The sequence below is a fragment of the Arachis duranensis genome, chromosome 6 (genome assembly GCF_000817695.3).
Source record: "Arachis duranensis cultivar V14167 chromosome 6, aradu.V14167.gnm2.J7QH, whole genome shotgun sequence".
In the NCBI taxonomy this organism is placed as follows: Eukaryota; Viridiplantae; Streptophyta; class Magnoliopsida; order Fabales; family Fabaceae; genus Arachis; species Arachis duranensis.
The window spans coordinates 107,312,713-107,332,666 of record NC_029777.3 but is presented as its reverse complement, the minus strand read 5'-3'; the positions used below and the strand labels follow the sequence as shown (position 1 = coordinate 107,332,666).

Sequence of the window (19,954 nt, the reverse complement as noted above, 5' to 3'; positions counted from 1 at the left end):
TTTAATTATCACGAGAATAATTAAATAATATTACATATAATAAATATATAATTATAAATGTTATATGTATACAATTATGAATATTATATTAAATAAAATAAATTTATATTATTATCTCTATATTATTACCGATATTTTTTTTGACAATTGTGTGATTTCTCTTGTGATGCCTTGCAGACATTGACGAATGTAAGACAGGAAATCACAAATGCATAAGTGAAAGTAATTGTATAAATACAAATGGGTCTTACACATGTTTTTGTCCTAAGGGTCAAACTGGAAATGGCACAAAGGAACAAGGGGGATGTCAACAGCAAAATTTACTTCCCAAGGTTCTCATTGGTAACAACTTGAACAAAAAATACTTATAAATATCTATTATTTTAAAATTTTAATATATTCAGACCCAATTATCTCCAAATAAATGTATTAAATTTTTGAAGTGAAAAACATTTTAGAATGAATAAAGTAACTTTTAGTCTATCTATAATCTATTAATAACTTTTAATATAATTTTGTTTTCTTATCTTAACCAGGTAATTAAGTAAAAAATTATGTGCAGTTATTTTTATGTGAAGTTGATAGTTGAAAATTATTAAATAATCTGACAAATTTGACTAAATTATCATTTAATAGATTTTAGCTATTAACTTCACACAAAGACAACTATACGGAAATTTTCACTTTATAATTATAGTGAAAATATTTCAACAGTTGAAATAGTGCAATTAACACACTTTTAAATGTAGGTGCAAGTGGAGGAACCATTGCTGTTGTTGTGGCAACTTCATTGTTTATTTTGACACATCAAAAAAGAAAGCACATCAAACTCAAACAACAATACTTTAAGCAAAATGGTGGCTTAATGTTGTTACAACAACTCTCTACAAGAGAAGAATCCTCACAAATTACTCAGATTTTCACATCAGAGGAACTAAAGAAGGCTACCAACAATTATGATGAGAACTTAATACTTGGAAGAGGAGGTTACGGTACAGTTTTCAAAGGTTTTCTTGACGATAATAGAATTGTGGCAATCAAGAAGTCTAAAATAGTTGATCAGAGCCAAACAGAGCAGTTCATCAATGAGGTGATTGTTCTATCTCAAATCAATCATAGAAACATAGTGAAACTGTTAGGTTGCTGCTTAGAAGAAGAGGTTCCTTTACTAGTTTATGAGTTTGTTAACAATGGTACCCTCTTTGATTTTATCCGCAATCAAATTCAAAACAATGTGAATAATTTGTTAACTTGGAACACATGTCTAAGGATAGCAGCAGAGGCTGCTAGTGCTCTATCTTATCTACACTCAGCAGCATCTATACCCATTATCCATAGAGATGTGAAGAGTGCAAATATTCTCTTAGATGACAATTACACTGCAAAAGTTTCCGATTTCGGAGCTTCCAGATTGGTTCCACTAGATCAAGAAGCCTTGGCCACCATGGTGCAAGGAACTATTGGATACTTGGATCCAGAATACATGCAAACGAGTCAACTAACTGAGAAAAGTGATGTGTATAGTTTTGGAGTCGTACTTGTAGAACTTCTAACAAGTGAAAAACCTCTTTCTTTTGATAGGACGGAAGAAAAGAGAAGCCTTGCTCTTTACTTTCTGTCCTGTCTAAAAGAGGATCGCTTGTTTGAAGTCGTTCGAGTCGAACTTTTGAGTGAAGAAAACAAGCAAGAGATTGAACAGGTTGCTTTTCTTGCGGCAAAATGTTTGAGACTTAATGGGGATGAGAGACCAAGTATGAAGGAAGTGGCAATGAAATTGGAGGGATTACAGTTAATGCAAAAACAGCCTTGGATCAATGGGAACAAAAATTTGGAAGAGACTTGTTACTTGCTTCCCGGTTCATCATCCAAAACATGTGAATTTGGTGATAGTAGTTGCCATAAAAATGCTGGGTATGATAGCATCAGAGATCAAGTACTAATTTCTTTTGATGATGGAAGATGATAGCATCATTTTATTTACAAGTTTTGTATAGAACCTTTTGTAATCTTTATGAATAAATATAACATAAATGAGCACAGAATATTTAGAAGTTGGTATCAAATTTGCAAGAACAAAAGCTCAATTATATCAGTTGAGTAAATGTACATCAAAACCTTTAGTTCAAGGGAGAGTTTTTTATTTCTGCAAAGCTAGGTGCCTAAGCCTAAATGAAAGTGAAAAACAAGATATTGCTTGATACAAGATATTTCTTCTTGAGTTTTCGAAACTTGTTTCTTCTCCATTACTTGTTGAACACCTTCTTTTAAGAGCATCTCTGTATGCAGAAGCTCTAAAAAGTTGAATAAAATTTTCATTGGAATTCTTATATTTGAAATAAATTATCTACATAAATTGAATTCAATAAGAGTGTTTAGAATGCCTGTGAAAATGAATTGAATACTTCATTTGACAACTTTCTCTTCATTAACAATAACTATATGTTGCATGCATACATGTTGAAAAAACCTACAAAAACTTTTGACTGTTGTTGCATTGTTTTGGATTCAAATTGTCTCGAATTATAGTAAACTAATCATATATGAATTATTATACCTACTGTGTGTACCCATACGAATTTCTCTTGACACACACATGTGTATGAAATAGAAAAGTTAATTAGCAAGAAGGCCAAGAATCATTGCACACTTTTTAATGTTGGTTTTGGATGTTATTTTTTTTAATGTACAAATCTTCTGTTAGTTTATTCTTCTTCTTGTTCCCATTAGTAAGAGCAATTGAGTTAACATTCTTGTTTTGATTAAGGATTGTTATGTTAGAAAAGAAAAAAAAAGGTGCAAAAAGACACGAAGGCTATTGATAATTATCTTTAAAATCACTCAAGTGTAATAAAATTCAGAATAACATGACAAATCAACCAATTCTTATTGTTTGTGTAAAGTTAATTACAGAGACTGATTTAACAAAACAAGTATTAGAATTATACTTTTAAAATAACTATTTATTTACATTTTTTTAACAATTAGAATAATAATGCTACATAATTAACACAAATTAAAGAACCCTACGGAACACAAGAAAAGAAAGGTTCCTTGAAGTTGTAGTGGTAAGCCTGGTAATTAAGTGGAATATAGCATGGTGAAGATGAACCTATTCATCTTTGAAATATGATTCTGCGGCACAATGGGCAAGAATATGGCGACTCACAGTTGGCACAGCGTCGGAGCCAGCGGAGCAAGCAGCGATCATGAAAAACATGCTTGCAATTCGTACGAACAATTTCTACGCTTGAATCTTCATTACCATGTTCAAACTTCTCCAAACAAATGGCGCATTCAGCATCAGAATCTTGAACAACATTGTAGGAGGTAACATGAAGGTTGACAACAATCTCCCGCGTGTTGGAGTCACAGCTTCTTGCAGTTTGGACTATGTTAGATAAAATTTGGTCTAATAGGTGAGGGGACACACTTAGTGAAGAACAGATTTGTTGTAACAAGATTGTGTCTTCTCTGCTGAGGTGTGTGAGTGGAGTACCACTACATAGGATCTCTGAAGGAACCAATATTGCTTCCCTGGCTGTACTTGTAGTACAACAAGACTGAACCTCGGCACCTGGATTTGAGCTTTCAATAATTTGGATCAATTTTTTGGTGCAATTGAAGATGATCGAGAAGCAATCACCGAAATCAAACTCTTCTTCAATGGGAGTGATTTGCAAAGAAAAAGAGGGGAATTCCATGGAAACGTATTATAAGAAGTTATTGAGAGATTAGGAAGATTAATAAATTCGAAATATTAAAGTCCCAATAGAAATATTGGAAGGGAGATAAGAAAAAAAATGATACAATAAAATTATGTAAATGATCTCACTAAGAGTTTAAATAGGACTCTAAATCTCTAACAAACTAATTAAAAGATAAGATAAAATAATTTAATTTAAATCTTCTAAAGATAAGATAATTATCATAATTATGTATTAAATATTAAAGATAAAATAACTAAATTAAATTTAATTTAAATTTTATTTATTTTAAGATAAATTACATTTATTTAATGTAAATTAAATTTAATAAATTTTGATTTATATTGAGTTACAAATGAGACAATTATATAACACAATTCAATTTAAGATATTTACTTAATATTAATTCTCAATCAATTTATTCATATAATTTATCCAAAAATAAAAGTTATCTTATATGAATATGAATACAGATTTTTTTTGCGGAGTAATTAAAATAGGTGTCCACAATTAATTATATGTAAAAAATTAAAAATGAATAAAAATATTTTGATTTTAGATAAATGAAATTAAATGTAAAAAATTATTCTTAACTGATGATTCGTTGAACCGGAACCCGTCCGGTTTACACAAAAACGGAAACTCCTCCATTTCTTTCTCCCTTTCCCCCTTTCTTTCTTTCATTCAGAAAGAAATCAAATCACACAATCCCAGCCAACAAACCCTATCACTGTAAGCCTACACCACCGCCGCAAGGAGTGGCATACTGCCGCGTCCGTCGCACTCAAAGTTCGCCATCCGTCCTTCTATCTAGCTTCCCTCGTGATCCAAGTCTTCAACCCCTGTTCGCTGTCACCGATCGCGGCTGCTTCCTCGAGCTCGGCGTCCATCGTCGTTGTCTGCTCAGCCGTGCTTCCGTCGCCGTTTGTTTGCCGTTCACGTTCGCGTCTTCGTTCAGCTGTCGTCTTCGTTCGCGTTCTTCGCCGTTCAGGTTCGCTCGGCGTTCATGTTCGCGTTCACTCGCCGTTCACCGTTCGAGTTCGCATTCGTGTTCGTCTGGAAGCCACGTTGCTCTGCTTCAAACAAATTTGCAGCAAGTTATTGCATATTTTGATGATTAATTACATTTAATTGGTGATATTTTACGTAAGGTTTTAAATTTGAAAGATATTTAGGATGTTTGTTTATAATTTATTTATTATTTTATTATAAAAATGTTTTTTTCGGTTAAATTACGGTTAGGTCAATTGGACCAATAAATTAATGAACTAGTAACTAAAACGGTTTAATAACCGGTTCGGTTTTCAGATCTTTGAGAAAAACACATTATAGTGATAGTGGTATTAAAATTGCATAGACCCCCTTCCATTTTTTTAAATTTTTTATTTTAGGTGATGGGAAGAAGGATCCCTGCATAACATTTCATTGACAAAACCATTTGCATATTTTTCCTTTTACTTTTTAGGTTTGATTGCAACCATGGCTATAATCACAACTCTATGTAGTGTTAGATTTAGAAGAAAAAAGGCATTCAAGGAATCTGAGAATCCAACTGGCACAAGTCTTTTGATGAATGCAACTTCTCCGGATTGAACCCCGGAAGTCGTGTCGGGCGTGGTGTTGCCGGATCGGCCTCAAATGTCAAACTTTATAGTAAAAACAAACAAGGATAATAATTTGTTGGAGAAGGAATTACCTCTTCGGCCCAGAAAATTAAAAATTGAAGAGTCAAAATCTTTTCACATGAAAAATGCCATTTCTAAAAAGCTATCTTTTAACGTGAGTTTAAAGTTACCGAAGAGTTTGTCTATAGCAAAAGTTACCGAAGAGTTTGTCTATAACAAAAAATCATGATGACAATGACAATGGAAAGAAAACAGATGATTTAAAGAAAGATGATGCTGTTTGGATGAAAACAATTATATTGCTTTTTTTTTGTCAGGAACAATTATATTGCTTTCAATTATAAAAGTGAACCTCAGGAGTTGGGTTTGGTGGTTCGATAATTTGGATCAATTTTTTGGTGCAATTTAAGATGATGGAGAAGCAATCACCGAAATAAAACTCTTGTGGTATGGCTGGGTCTTCAATGGGAGTTATTTGCAAAGAAGAGGTCAATTCCATGGAAAGGTAACAAAAGTAATTGGTTCGATTTATTCCATTGCTATGTAGTTTTTATAGTGTGCTGATTTTCTTTAATCCAGAAAAAAAAATCTTTTATTAGTGAATCAAATCTTTATCTCAATTATAACTGATTTCAAATTTAGTTCTGATTTGATACATAGATTTTGTATATTTTTCATATATCTTAAATTGTTAAAAGGATTTGATCAATCATTTATATTGATAATATATTAAGAGAGCAATGTGTTATTGCTGTTTTTTTGTTAGTAAATATGATTGATTTTTGCATTGCTATTACACTTGTTACATCTTTGGTTGGACGTGCATAATCATTTAAAAAGTGACCATAGCTTGATGCATTAGCTCAGATATTGCAGATGTACTAAAACAAATTGATTAGTAACTTTCGAGTGGGAAAAAAAGGCAAAGGAAATAAACTGTTTTTCAAATTACAATAATCATTTTTTTTTTGGTATGACCAATAATTAATTAATTAATAAAGATTAAAATCAAAAAAAAAAAAGAAAAAATAAGACTTTGATTTTTTTATTCACAAACATTTAAATTTTTGAGAATTTGAAAATACATTTAAGTTTCTGACTTTTTCAAAACCTGAATATATCTATCTCTCATGTTCACTTGGGTTTATAGACCTAACAGAAAAATCAAGCGTGACTCCCGTTGTAATTGATACGAATACACATGAGATATTTTTTAAAATGGAAACAATTAGACACAGTGATCAATATGTCCAAATTTTGAAGATATCAAGAACTTAAATGTATTTTTAAATTTTTAAATACTTAAATGTCTGCCGACCAAAAAGTCAAGGATCGATTTGTCCTTACTGATTGACAAACACTTTTTTTTAGGGTAAAGTGACAATTAGATCATCGAGGATTTCAACCTTGGACTAATTAGTCCTTAAAAAAATGTATCAATTAGATCCTCTACAATAATAAATGGTAGACATGTATGTCCTTCTGTCAATGAATAGTACAAAATGAAATGGAGTTGTTCATATATTTCATTATCTACAGTGGTGCATATTGATTCGTTGTTGCCACATGAGTATAGAAACGATTCCAAAAATTGTTATCTATGTGACGATCTTTCATAAATAAACACGTCACAGTAGGTACGTGACGATACATATAAGCATCACTATAAGTATCATTATTCAGTTTTACGTGATGCATTGATAGAAGAACATCACGTGTGTACTGTTTACTATTGTTGAGAAACAAATTGGTATTTTTTTCGGAGATTAATTAATTCGAAGTCAAAATCTTTAAGGACTTAATTGTTATTTATTCTTTTTTCTATTTAGGGTATATATTCAAATAGTCTTCTAAAAAATTTTACATCGGATATTGTCATTTCTAAAATTTTTTTATTATACTAAGTTCTTTAAATTTTATAAAAGATATATAGGTTTTTCTGTTGCACTCTCAAAGATCTATTTATTCAAATAAAAATAATAAGTCTAACTAATATAAGAAGAAATTTATATGTCTAATTTTTATAAAATTAAAAAGCTTTAACATAATAAATTTTTTGGGAAACAAAAATATACTATACAAAATTTCTTGAAAGCTTATTGGGATATGTATTCATTATTTTATAAAGTTTTACGAATTTAGATAACAACTTGTTAAAATTTTGTATAAGATTAATATATTTTAAAATTTCAATATATTTATTGTATCAAAAATAAAAATCCTTTTTCAACATATATAGATTTGTTAACAAAACCCTAATTTTAATTAATTTTCAAAAGAATCATATTATTTTTATATATCGAAAGCAATTACTATTTCATCTTTGTCCCCCCCGAAAAAAAAAAGCATATTAGTACTACTTAGCACTAAGGAATTTGGATCTCTTTTGACTTTGTGCATCTGTTACTGAATCTCTGGTGCATTTAGTATATCCAAATCTAACGATACATTTATGGGTGTGAGAAAATAATACATATTACAAAACAAAATTGGGTTATTAGTCATTAAATTTTCATTTCTCTAAATTTAAAACTTTGTCGTTAATTAATTTCTCTTTCTTGAGTAATTAGTTAAGAATTTTTTTAAGAAATGATTTTATTGACTAATATAGTTATTTTAACAATTCATCAAATTTTGTTGTTGTAATTATTGAGAGCTTTCGAAAGATAATTAATTTATTTTCGTATAACCCCAAAATTACAAATTCAAGTAATGGACTTAATTGCTAATGCAATTATTAAATTTGACTATCTAATATCTATAATTTATATTACACTTTTTAAGTGTATCTCTTTTTTTTTCTTTATGTTGTTTGTGTGTTTTTGTTTTTGTTTTTTCCTTTTCTTTTAGGTTCTCTATGATTAGGTGAAAGGAGATGCAAATTATTGTTATAATTTGAGTTTAAAAAATAATAAATTTTATTTTTGTGATGACAAATATATATTTAATTGAGTTGAAAATCCAAAAATTTATTTGATGTAAATATTTATAGTGCAAGTCTAAATCTATTTTTAATAGAGACATTTTGTCTATGCTATTAATAGTTGGACAAAATAAAAAGAAAGCTGGTATATGAATAAATTATACCGAGTTAAATGTATTTACAGTCAATCAGGCCTAGTTCATTAAAAAAGAATCACACCTATCTGATCAAGCCAATAGATCAACATCTGATGCTCTACAACCAAGGTTGATGGAAACTTTACAAACTAAGAAAGTTAGAATGGGTACAAGCTGATGTGAAGTGCTTCACTTCTCAATCAAACATCATTAGAAAAAAATGGAAAGCAAAATTTTAAAAGCAATATTAAATCAAAATGGAGCTAAAATTGAAATGCTTAAATCAAGTATAATCAGAAAAAAAGGTAAAAGATTTTTATTATCATGCAAATTAATTGCTAGTTGAATTCACTTTTTTTCTGCACATGCATTTCGGATAATAAGAAGAAAATAGAGGCTACTTTTTTCTGCTGTAAATCAATGACTGATATTGAAATTTAGGGCTAAAGCGCAAGATTAAGAGTTTGAATTTGGAAAATACATTAAGAAACTCATCATATCAATGAAACTGTTGGTGCTAATCTCTCTTCTGCGCTGCTTAACTCTGTCCTTAATCCCTGATTTTCTTATCCAAATTTATAGAAAGAATGAGAAGATTTCAGATGGTTCAAAATTCAATGTGTTGACTCAGTTCAGCAAATTCTAGTCTTGGCAACTTTATTCCATACAAAAAGAAAAAATCAACTTTAGTTTGCTGAAAGAGAGAAAACTTGAATTCAGATTTGAGAGAAATCTCACAACTCAAAGTTTGAAGTCTTGAAAGTACTGCACCTACATAAAAAGGAGCATTCCACAAAAATAAAAGGCTACATTTGTTCAGAATCTGAGTTTAGGGATAGCAACGGGTATCCATGGGACTGGGACTCTCTCTCCACTCTATGTCTCCGTTTAAAAAATTGCCTCCTATCCCCATCACGAGTCTCCATTTATTTTTCTGTGGGTTGGGAGAGGCAGATACTCGTGTGTATCCATAAATATTAAATTTTAAAAATAAAAAAATAAACTACGATAAAATTTCATATAATTCAACTAAAATATATTAAATTAAAGACACTTCAAACACATTCAACATAATAACATAAATTCAAAATCTCCCACATACAAATTAAAATAAAACAAAATAAAAAAGTTTTTAACATAATAAAATAACAAATCTTAATCTACGATCATAGCTCAATAATAATATTCCTTTCCTATAATTAATAATACAAATTTAAATAATTAGTTGGTACAAAACTAAATCTTATGCACATCATTAATTTATTTCTAAATATATATATATAGTAATTTTATACTAGTGGAATTTAGCGGTTTCCCATGAGGCGAGTACCTCAATCCCTGCCCCCTTTTTCCATTTATTCATGGGGAGGGATCCTCGTCTCCATGAAAATTTTGCAGGTCTCATTTTTCTCTCTGTCGTGGGTCTCCACAAATTTAAATTTTTTTTGCCATCCCTATCTGGGTTAAGCTTACAGTAGAGTTTGAGTTGTTCAATATTATTTTTTCCATAATTTATTATTGAATACTCAGTTTATATGTTTTATCTTTTTCTATTTTATTTTAGTAAAAAAAACATATATGTGAGGCAGTAAGAAAAAGTTATTAAAAAAAAAGCAAAAAGAAAGTACTTGAAAAGAAAAGTTACGATTTATGTCATACATCTCTTTTGATTGTATTTCTATTTTATTTCTTGTACTTAAAAGGTATCTCTTGCTAAGTTGGGTGAACACTTAGTGTGCCGTTGTGAATTTAGGGAATGAACCTAGCCAAATCAAGTTTGAGTTGAAATTTGGTTTGTCTTTGATCGAATTAGATTGAATCCTTGGTAATTGATATATGTAATATTTGAAAAAATATTAAATATTTACCTCTATTGTGGTGGAGACTTATATTGCACAAAATAGTTGAACAAGGATACTTGACTATATATGTCTTTTTCTTCTCCCTGCTCTATTTTTGTTTTCATTTGTTATAAGAAAAAATGAAATTGTCTTCTGTATAATCCATCTGGCAGTCATAATAGAAGCACAATTTTAATTTAGTTTGAGGATTAATTAATCAAATTTAAAAGAAGGTCATAAATTCAACCTCTTTCTTTAGACTATCAAAAACCTTTGTATGATTCCATTAATATGTGTTCACATGATAAATTTGCCATTAAAAATTTTTTTTAAATCTTTTTATTTAATGAATGCAAAACAAATATATTAAAAACTTAGAATTATTTATATTTTTAATAAAAAACTTTATTAATTTATAAATTTAACATCCCTTAGAGCACAAAATAGATAAATTCTTAAGAGTATGGTCCTGAAAATTAGATCAAACTATAGTGAATTCAATTAAGTTATCGAAAATCGATTATTAGATCGATCTTGGTTTAAATAAAAAACTAATTGATGATGAATCGGTCAAAAAATCAGTTAACCGATTAAATTAATACAATTTTTTAGTGGTTAACTAGTTTAAATAATAAATATAAAAAATANTGTATTATATATTATTTTATCATATCTGATTTAACTTTAATTAAATTTTAATTAAATTTATAAATTTTTAATTTTACCGGTTTAATGATTGGATCACTTTTCAGAATTTTGATTAAGACAGATGAAAAAAATTCGATATTTTCGGTTAGAATTAGCTTTTATGTTGAATGTGTCACTTTGAAAGATTAATTTCTTAGTTGAATATATTTGTTATTCTCATATTTTATTAATTATTTTTGTATATTTACATAAATAATGAATCATTTATACTATAATTTAACTATTCAATTATCCATAGTTCATTTCATATGTATTCCTAACAGAGTTGTAACTTAAAAAACATTAGAATAGATTTAGTATTAATATATATATTAGTTGACATTTATTTTTATTAATTTTGTTGAGACCGGTCTGATTAGTCATAATTTTTTTTAATTTTATTACCAAAAATATTTCTTTTCTTTTTTCTTTTTTCTTCCCCGCCAATATAATTTGTATGTATTTTGATTTTTGAGTGATTTGTGTATGGTTATGAAGTGTAAAGATTCGTTTGGAATAAGAGCAAGCGAACGTGGAGTTTGAGTTTGTGATTGATCAGAGAATGTTTCTTTATGGTTGTGCGGTGCCCTTAATTATATAAATTGGTATAACAATCGAATCCATGATCTTTTACTCAGAAACTCTATCATTCATATCTCAAATTTGTTGCAACATTTCCAAACACAAGGATTTATTGGTAAGCTATATATATATAGCTGTGGACGGTTACGTGTACGGTGTACCACTTTTTTTTAGGTTATATAGAAAACAGAACTTTGTATTCATGTTAGGGCTCCTTTACTATCCCTTGTTTATCATACCCACTATACTGTTATGAAAAATTTTTAAGTGTACCGTCGTATCAGTGTTTAAGATTTTTAACCGTTAATCTTAATTATAATAAATATATATAATATATATAATTAAAATTAACGGTTAAAAATTACTGATATACTAATATAACGATATATTTAAATTTTTTTTTTATATTTTAATATGTATTTTATACTAATAATTTATTTAATGACTAATTTTTTGTATACAAATAATATAATTATTTATAAATTTTAAATAATTGTTTATCTCTTGAATTATTTTTTAAAATTAAATTTAGTCTATTTAATCATGATGGTATATTATAAGACGACATACATATTTCTCAAGAATATGAACTACTCTGGATAATTTATAAGTTCAAAACATTCTTCATTCCTTAAATTAGTTTTTGGAATTAATATTGAAGTCTTGAACTAATATTCGAACAAATTATATAATTTATTGGACTTAGTTAACACATGACATAAGAATACAAGTTAAAATTATCATTAGTAGAAAGTTTTAAATTTTTATTTTAATAAATATATAAAAATTATATTAAAAATTAAACTTTACACATTTTTATAATGAAGTTTTTGATTAATAATTTTAATGTGTCTTAAAAACACATATTAATTAAATCTTAATTTATTTACCGAATGGATCGGATCATTATTATGTGAATAAAAATTATTTTGTAAGTAAAAATTCAAATGCAATTAATTTTATATAAAATTAATAATTAAAAATTATTAAATAATAATTTAATTAAATCAAACAAATTATTTGACGATTTTCAGCTATTAACGATCCAAACTAATGTGACCGTATAACTTCAATAGTTGAGGAAGTAGATTAAAAAGGAAGTTAATATTATTATTTCAAAACTTCCTTAACAAAGTAAGTATATAGCATCATGTGATTATGCCTATAATTTGTACTTCAATTCAGCTGGAGTAACATAAGCGTGAATTGTACGGAAAGACTCTACAATAATTTCAAAAACTCTACTATCCATTAATTATTGGAGAGAGTCATTTTAGATAAGGTTCAGTGTGGGAAATTAAGTCGACATTTAGCAAGGACAACGTTGCAATTTTCATGAATAAAATAATAGGTTAGAGAGTAGAGACTCAAAGGTAGTGCTGCTGCACTTAAACAAAAGTGAATAATAATAGGGTTCATCATACGATACTTAATTATGCTATTGTAATTATTGTAGTTATAATATTTTTAAAAATATTATTAAAATTAAAATAACATTTTTTATTATTTAATCATATTTTTAATTTAAACAATACAAAAAATATTAAAAAATATCATTATAGTAATATTTATATAATCCCTATAATTACTAAAATATCTTAATACTAAAATTTACCTAATAATATATATGACGAAAGAGAAAAAATGATTATCTCTCTCTCAATTATGCTCCTTTCTCTTTGGTACTATGACTTCGAAAAACATTCAGCCTAAATTATTAATTTTTAATTAATAAAAAAGTTGTCAATTAACTTTTAGTTAGTAAATGCAAAAAAAAATTTTATTAACAAAAAAAATAATATAAATAAATTAAATATGATAACACATTTTATATAAACTCTGATGCAAACAAAAGACTAGATTGTGATAGATTAGTTTAAAAAATAGCGTGTTTACTGTCTATATATTTTTTTGTGCATTTTTTTTAAATCTTTATTAAAAAATAATTAAACAAAAATATTTAATTTAATATCTAAAATTATATTCGAACCTCAATTTAGTATTTAAAATTTTAATTGCTTGAATTTAGCTGCTAAACTTTTTAAATTTTAATCACGTTAGTTTCTACGGTAATTTTTGTTACAGAATGAATTGAAAAGTTTAAGGACTAAATTGAGACAATTAATACTTTAAAGACTAAATTAAAATTCGAGTATAATTTTAAGAATTAAATTAAATATTTTTTTCAGAAAATAATTAATCAAAAAATATACACAAAATAGAGTTATAGTAATCCAATGGATATGGTTTCGCTGCTCTATACCGTAGGAGACAAGTGAGCATGGTCCACAGCCATGTCCCCAACATGCTCATTCAATTGTAGGTTATTATTATAATTATTATTATTATTTAGAGATATAATTTAAGAACATAATACTATATTTTTTTATAGAGAAAATTTAAGAGATTAGTACTTTTATTAAAATTTTACTAACACTTAATTAATAAAAGAAAAATAAATAATTTTATATTATTAGATAAAATTTTATATTATTAAAAATATTTATAATGACTAATTAATAGTTACAAATAACAAAATTTACTGAATTTCTAGTACTCATCTTTTTTATTATTTTATGTATTTAATATATTAAAAATATAACATATTATTTTAAAACATAAATTAATAAAATCGTTATTATTAAGTCAAGCCTAAAAGTCTCCAAAAGCCAACAACTAGCCGTCACGTTACATAAATCAAAGTATCTAACCTCATTTTTTGTCGCACTGTAACGGACCCATCATATGACTCCACGTGTTTCTCGAGATGTGGATATTTCCATTAAAAACCAAATAAAAATTCTAACATCGATGATCGACATCCTTTGAGGCTCCACCTACATCCGGTACCACCCAAATACTACTCGTTATTTGGAATATTTTAATAAAAAATGAACAAAATCCACAAATAAACTTATAACTAACACCATGCTATATTTATACAATGAAATCTAACTATCTAAGATAACTACGCCTGTGATTTGTAGAGAAATTAATTTGCAAATGGATTAGGAAATGGATTAGGAAATGGTGAATTGGTAAAAAATAGATGTATAGTATGTTATGCATGAATGTGGAGTTGGCATTTGTCAGAGAGCACAAAACGCAAGTAACATTTTGGTACGGACGAAAAACAAGGAAGAGGAGCACGCTGCAAAACGCAGCCTGAGTTTGTCAGGTTCAGGCAATCAAAGAACGAAACGTAATTCTGTGTCCCCTGCATGAAAACATACAGTTTCATTTTTGATTAGTTTTGGAATAGGCAAAACGCAGGTTGCGTTTGTCAGCCTACCAAAGCAAATCGGAGGTTGCGTTTGGCAGCCACCTTAGCTGTATGTGTGACACGCGTCATGGAGGATAGTAAATTTGTTTATAAAAATGAAAACCAAACGCAGATAGAAGTAACGAGAGTGAAACGAGAGTAAAAAGAAAAAGCTAAAGAAGTAAAAGTGAAGAAGTGAAAGTGAAGAAGTAAAAGTGAAGAAATGTAAGAGAAGTGGGGGAGAAGAAGAAGAAATTTATGGTAAAGGATTAAATAATGGTTCGTAATTTTATCACACTGGAGGAACACATTATTGAATATCTTGATCATCTTCAATAAATAAATATTTTTTTTATTTTGATAGTGTTATTGTTAATTTTAATATTATTATTATTATTGTGATTACTGTAACTATTGTTGCTATTATTATTCACATTGTTATTGTTATTATTATTATTATTAATATAATTATTTTTTAGTAATAAAAAATACTGTGTAATAAATTTTTTATTATCTTTAATAAATTTGTTATTATTTTTTAATTATTTATTTATATTTATTATTATTATTATTATTATTATTATTATTATTATTATTATTATTATTATTATTATTATTATTATTATTATTATTATTATTATTATTATTATTATTATTATTATTATTATTATTATTATTATTATTATTATTATTATTATTATTATTATTATTATTATTATTATTATCTTTTTTTCAATCTATATTCCCGAGCTCATCAACATTGATTTCGTCGCCGATCATATTCATCCCCGACTGCTGTTCAAACTCAATGTACAGCTCTATCATCGGCACGTGAGATCGGGTTTGTTGATAAATATATAACATCTGCTGCATACTGGCATCGTCAGTGATGGGCATTATTTGAAACTGTATTAATCCACCAAATACTTGCACAGGACTTCTGTATAAAAGATTGCTCACCCTTTTTAAATGTGGCTTTGAATGTTATTACAAAAACCATTTTGCAACTCGACAAAACGCATGGTACATGGAATGGCAAATGACAACGGACATTCACAAACAAAAGTCACTCATTCATGTGTGTTTCTTATAACCTCACCGTTATAATATACTTGCAAGTTTGCAATACCTTCCATAACTTCAGTCTTAACTAACTCTTTTTTTTGACACAGTTATCTGCCAAAAAAACACCCCACTAAGAACTTTCTGTAAGAAAGAACAAGAGGAGAAGTGAAGATGAACATAAATCAAAATCGGACTTTGTATTTATAGGCAAATTTATAGATTTAAATATTATTTTGTGTACAAAATGTAACCTGCTTTTTGGGGCTTCCGAGAAAAAATCTCTTACATTAACAAAACGTAAGTTACATTTTGTAGGCTTCAAAAAATTTTTCTTTTTCTGACTTGTTAAAATGCACTTTGCATTTAGTTTTAAATTGAAATTAAAAAAAAATAAAAAACCCAAAAGGTAAGCTATGTTTGGTGTATTTTAAAAAAATAAAAAAAATAAACAAATACAAAATATAAGTTGCGTTTTGTCTCTGACCCATAGCAATGCAATATTAAGTGTTTCTTCCATTTCATGGTGTATCACTTTAGCTGTTTCCATAAGCAAAAAAAACAGCCTGATTTGTATATCTTTTTTAGTGGAAAGAAAATAATGAGAAAGAAAGAGTTCCCCCTTTTCTTGTATATCGGATAATGTTAAAAAAATAAAAAAATAGTTAAAATTTATTTTATTTAATATTTATTAATTATTATATTTGAATTTAAATTTTTTTATTATATTAGAAGTATTTTATTGATGTTTAAGTCAGTTATCTTTTTTTGGCATCTTCATTTTTTATTTGGCATCTTTATTTTTTTATTTTTCAGTTATTTTTAAATTTTACTTTACTTTTCAAGTTTTTTCTATTAATCTAAAAATAATATCTTTTGATGTTCAACTCAAAATTGGTACACATTAAAAAAAGTTAATTTTGCTCTCAGAATCTAAATATCGAACCAATTTAGATATTTTATTTTAGTCAAAAAACTTAATTTTTCTTAACACTTTCGACCTGGGAAAAATCTACATAACAGAATGTTAAATAAAATAAATTTTTAGTTATTTTTAGTTTCTTTTTTCCGTTATTAAATATTTTTTATATCTTTTATGAATCTCAAGGATAAAAATGTCTAAAGAAATATATACTTTTTAACTTTTGAAAATAAAAAACAAAAGAGTTTTGTGAATTCATAATGATCAAATTATATATTTATAAATTTAATTAATATTACATAATTGAATAATTGTTTATCTTACTAATTCTTTACGAAACTTACAATTGGATTAGTAATTTGATTGGCGAAGTACTTATAAAATGTATATTGGTTAATTGATATAATCTTTTATGGATATATAAAAATTTAAAACGTAGATAAGTATGAGGTATTAAATAATAGTTTTTATAATTTTCACAAAATTTGATGTAAATAATTTTATAGTCTATTGCATTTCAAATACCGATCGATAGAATTAATTTCGTAGAAAAAATATGAGTGTTTATAACTTTATTTAGCTGAGATTGATATTATATTGTCAAAGCATTTTTTCTTCAAAATATTTGTTTTGAAATTTTTTACTAGACGTTAATTTTGACAATGAAATTACGTGTTAATAACATTTTCCATTTTGGATTACACGCATGTTTAAGTTAACATATTTTAAGAAAAAGAATTGCATCTTTTTGAAAAGAAAAAAAAATAGTTTATTTATTTTAAAAATCTTGTGTTATTCCTAAAATTTAACTAAAATTATATAATTTAAAAAAAAAAACAGAATAATGTTGTTTGATTTTTTTTAACAAATCAACTTTTTGTTAGTAATTAAGATTATTAACGAATGCTAATGTACAATATTTTTTAAAAAGTAGCTTGTTACTAAAAGTAAAAAAAAAGTTAAAACATTATAGATTTTAAATAATAAATCATAAATTCTAAACTATAAATATTAAATTGGAATTAATAATATAAAATATAATAAATAAAAATAGTTAGAATTTATCTAATTAACAAAGAAGGTAGTTTTAAAGAATAGTAAAAATTATAGTATAATTAGTATAAAAGTTTTTATCATAAAATTCATTATCTATTAAATACAAAACTAAAGCAATCTCAATTAAGGCTTAGGACACTTTGCTGAGTTGATGTATCTGTTTATTGGACATATTTTGAATACGACACTCATTGATATTCGTCCGACATACGTATTCATTCGATATACGTGTCTATTGTGTCCAACTGTGACTTAATAAAAAATAAAAAATCTTCTTCGGACACACTAATAATTATATTTTTAATACCCTTTAAACTTTCATTGTACATATTATACAAATATTTCATTGGTTCCTATTATTTCTCTTTAAATATTTCATATTTGAGCTTCTCTATCTTTAAAAAAAAAATAAACAGTGAGGAAGAACCCAACACATGATGATTTGTGTATTCCTGACCTCTTTTTATTTATTAATCTCCCCCTTGCAATCACAAAAAGACTAAGGCAAGGAGTGTAGTGTAATGTAAAATAGCAATATATATGTATTGTATATCACTATATCATAGGAATTAGCTATCACAAAAAAAAAAAGCACACAAAAGAAACCAAAGCAAAGATCGTTCCACCACCACCACCACCATGTTTGAGGAATCATTGTCATCATCAACATCTTCCCTCACCAGTTGGTTCACCCCAACCATGTTCTTCCTCCTTCTCCAACTTGTTATTGCCACCATTTACATCATCTCCTCTCTCTCCAACAACAATGACAAGCATCATGAACATCATGAACCACAACAACCACTTGCAAGATCCCCTTCTCTCTTGCATAGACTCAAATCCCTAAACTTTTATAACTACCATGAGCAACAACCACAACAACTTCCACATGAAATCAATAACTACTTATTCCAACAACAACAACCGCTTCCTAGATCTCCTTCTCTATTGCAACGGCTTAAATCCATCAATTTTTACTCTAACCACCCTCATCACACTTCCCAAGAACCTCAACAAACTCAACAAACTCAACAACTTCCCAGATCTCCCTCCTCAGTCATCCAACGCCTCAAATCCATTAACCTTCAAACTTATTTCCCAACTGAAACTTTATCTTCCTATTTTACCCCTGAACAACCAAAGAAAAAAACGCACGTGCCGAAAATACCAAAAGTGAAGAAACAAGAAGAAGAACAACAAGTAGAAGAATATGAAGATGGAGATGTAGTTGGAGAAATAATGTTCCGCAATAACAACAACCATGACGTGGATGAGGATTCTTGCGCTTCCATGGACGAGATTTTCAGCAAGCTGCAGCAAGGGCAAACCGGTAATTTCACAAGAACGCATTCCGACACTAAACCGGCCTCCGGCGAGGTTCCGGTTAAGCTTCCGAGGAAGATGAAGAAGTCGGCGAGCACCAAATCGGCCTTCTCGCACTTCGAGGAGGTCGACATTGTGGAAACCCGCCGTCCGGCCACCGCGAGGGAGAGTGGCGCCGCCGCAGAAGAAGGCGGAGGTGACGGTGGCGTTGATGCAAAGGCGGATGACTTCATTAACCGGTTCAAGCAGCAGCTGAAGCTTCAGAGGCTGGATTCAATAATGAGGTATAAGGAGATGATTGGCAGAGGGACTGCCAAGTAATTAAGAAAACTTATAGGGGGCTAATTGCAATAAGTAATTAGTAATTAATTTTCACTACCTTTTTACTAGTGTAATTTTCATGTTTGTTTAGTGTTACTGCTGTTGCCTATAATTATATATATGTTTTTGTAAAATTGTGTTGTTTAAGTATTGGTTTTCCTTATTTTCTTTTTTTGGCTAATATTTTTGTAGCTATATATTCAACACATTATTATACTTTTGATTTAGTTCTCAAGTTCTTCTAATATAATGAAATTTAATTTAATTATAATTTTCTTTTTATAAGTACTCATTGAGTTTAAAAACATTTTAATTATATGTTTTGAGGACTAAACTTCTTTTTATAAATTTATGATATTTTAGTAACATATTCATGCATTAATAATACAAATTCTAAGTATAGTTTTGATTTGTGAATTGAATCTTGTAGAGTTGAGTGTCTCTTCATGTGGATGTTGAAATGAAGTACATGACATTATAGATTGTTGCTTGTTGGCCCCCCATTATTG

At 27.9% G+C, this 19,954-nt stretch overlaps 3 protein-coding genes across 3 annotated transcripts in view; 2 read left to right on the top strand and 1 right to left on the bottom strand.

Moving 5' to 3' along the window:
- The window catches only part of LOC107495457 (putative wall-associated receptor kinase-like 16), a 4,032-nt gene extending 2,069 nt beyond the window's left edge, over nt 1–1,963 (top strand). Inside the window, exons 2-3 of the mRNA XM_052263150.1 lie at nt 178–342; nt 750–1,963. Coding sequence (XP_052119110.1) covers nt 178–342; nt 750–1,963 — 1,379 coding nt within the window. The remainder of the gene's footprint in view (nt 1–177; nt 343–749) is intronic.
- A 1,150-nt stretch (nt 1,964–3,113) lies between these two features.
- LOC107495458 (uncharacterized) lies at nt 3,114–3,701 on the bottom strand. The gene has a single exon (XM_016116607.1). It carries the CDS (start codon nt 3,699–3,701, stop codon nt 3,114–3,116), a length of 588 nt encoding a protein of 195 aa, XP_015972093.1.
- A 14,594-nt stretch (nt 3,702–18,295) lies between these two features.
- Nucleotides 18,296–19,608, top strand: LOC107495638 (pathogen-associated molecular patterns-induced protein A70). Its single transcript, XM_016116809.3, has one exon. The coding sequence runs from the start codon at nt 18,441–18,443 to the stop codon at nt 19,443–19,445; it is 1,005 nt and encodes a 334-aa protein (XP_015972295.1). The 5' UTR covers nt 18,296–18,440; the 3' UTR covers nt 19,446–19,608.
- Nucleotides 19,609–19,954: the final 346 nt, after the last annotated feature.

Coding starts and splice junctions, on each gene's coding strand:
- LOC107495458 (XM_016116607.1), bottom strand. CDS start 3,701: ATGGAATTCCCCTCTTTTTCTTTGCAAATCACTCCCATTGAAGAAGAG.
- LOC107495638 (XM_016116809.3), top strand. CDS start 18,441: ATGTTTGAGGAATCATTGTCATCATCAACATCTTCCCTCACCAGTTGG.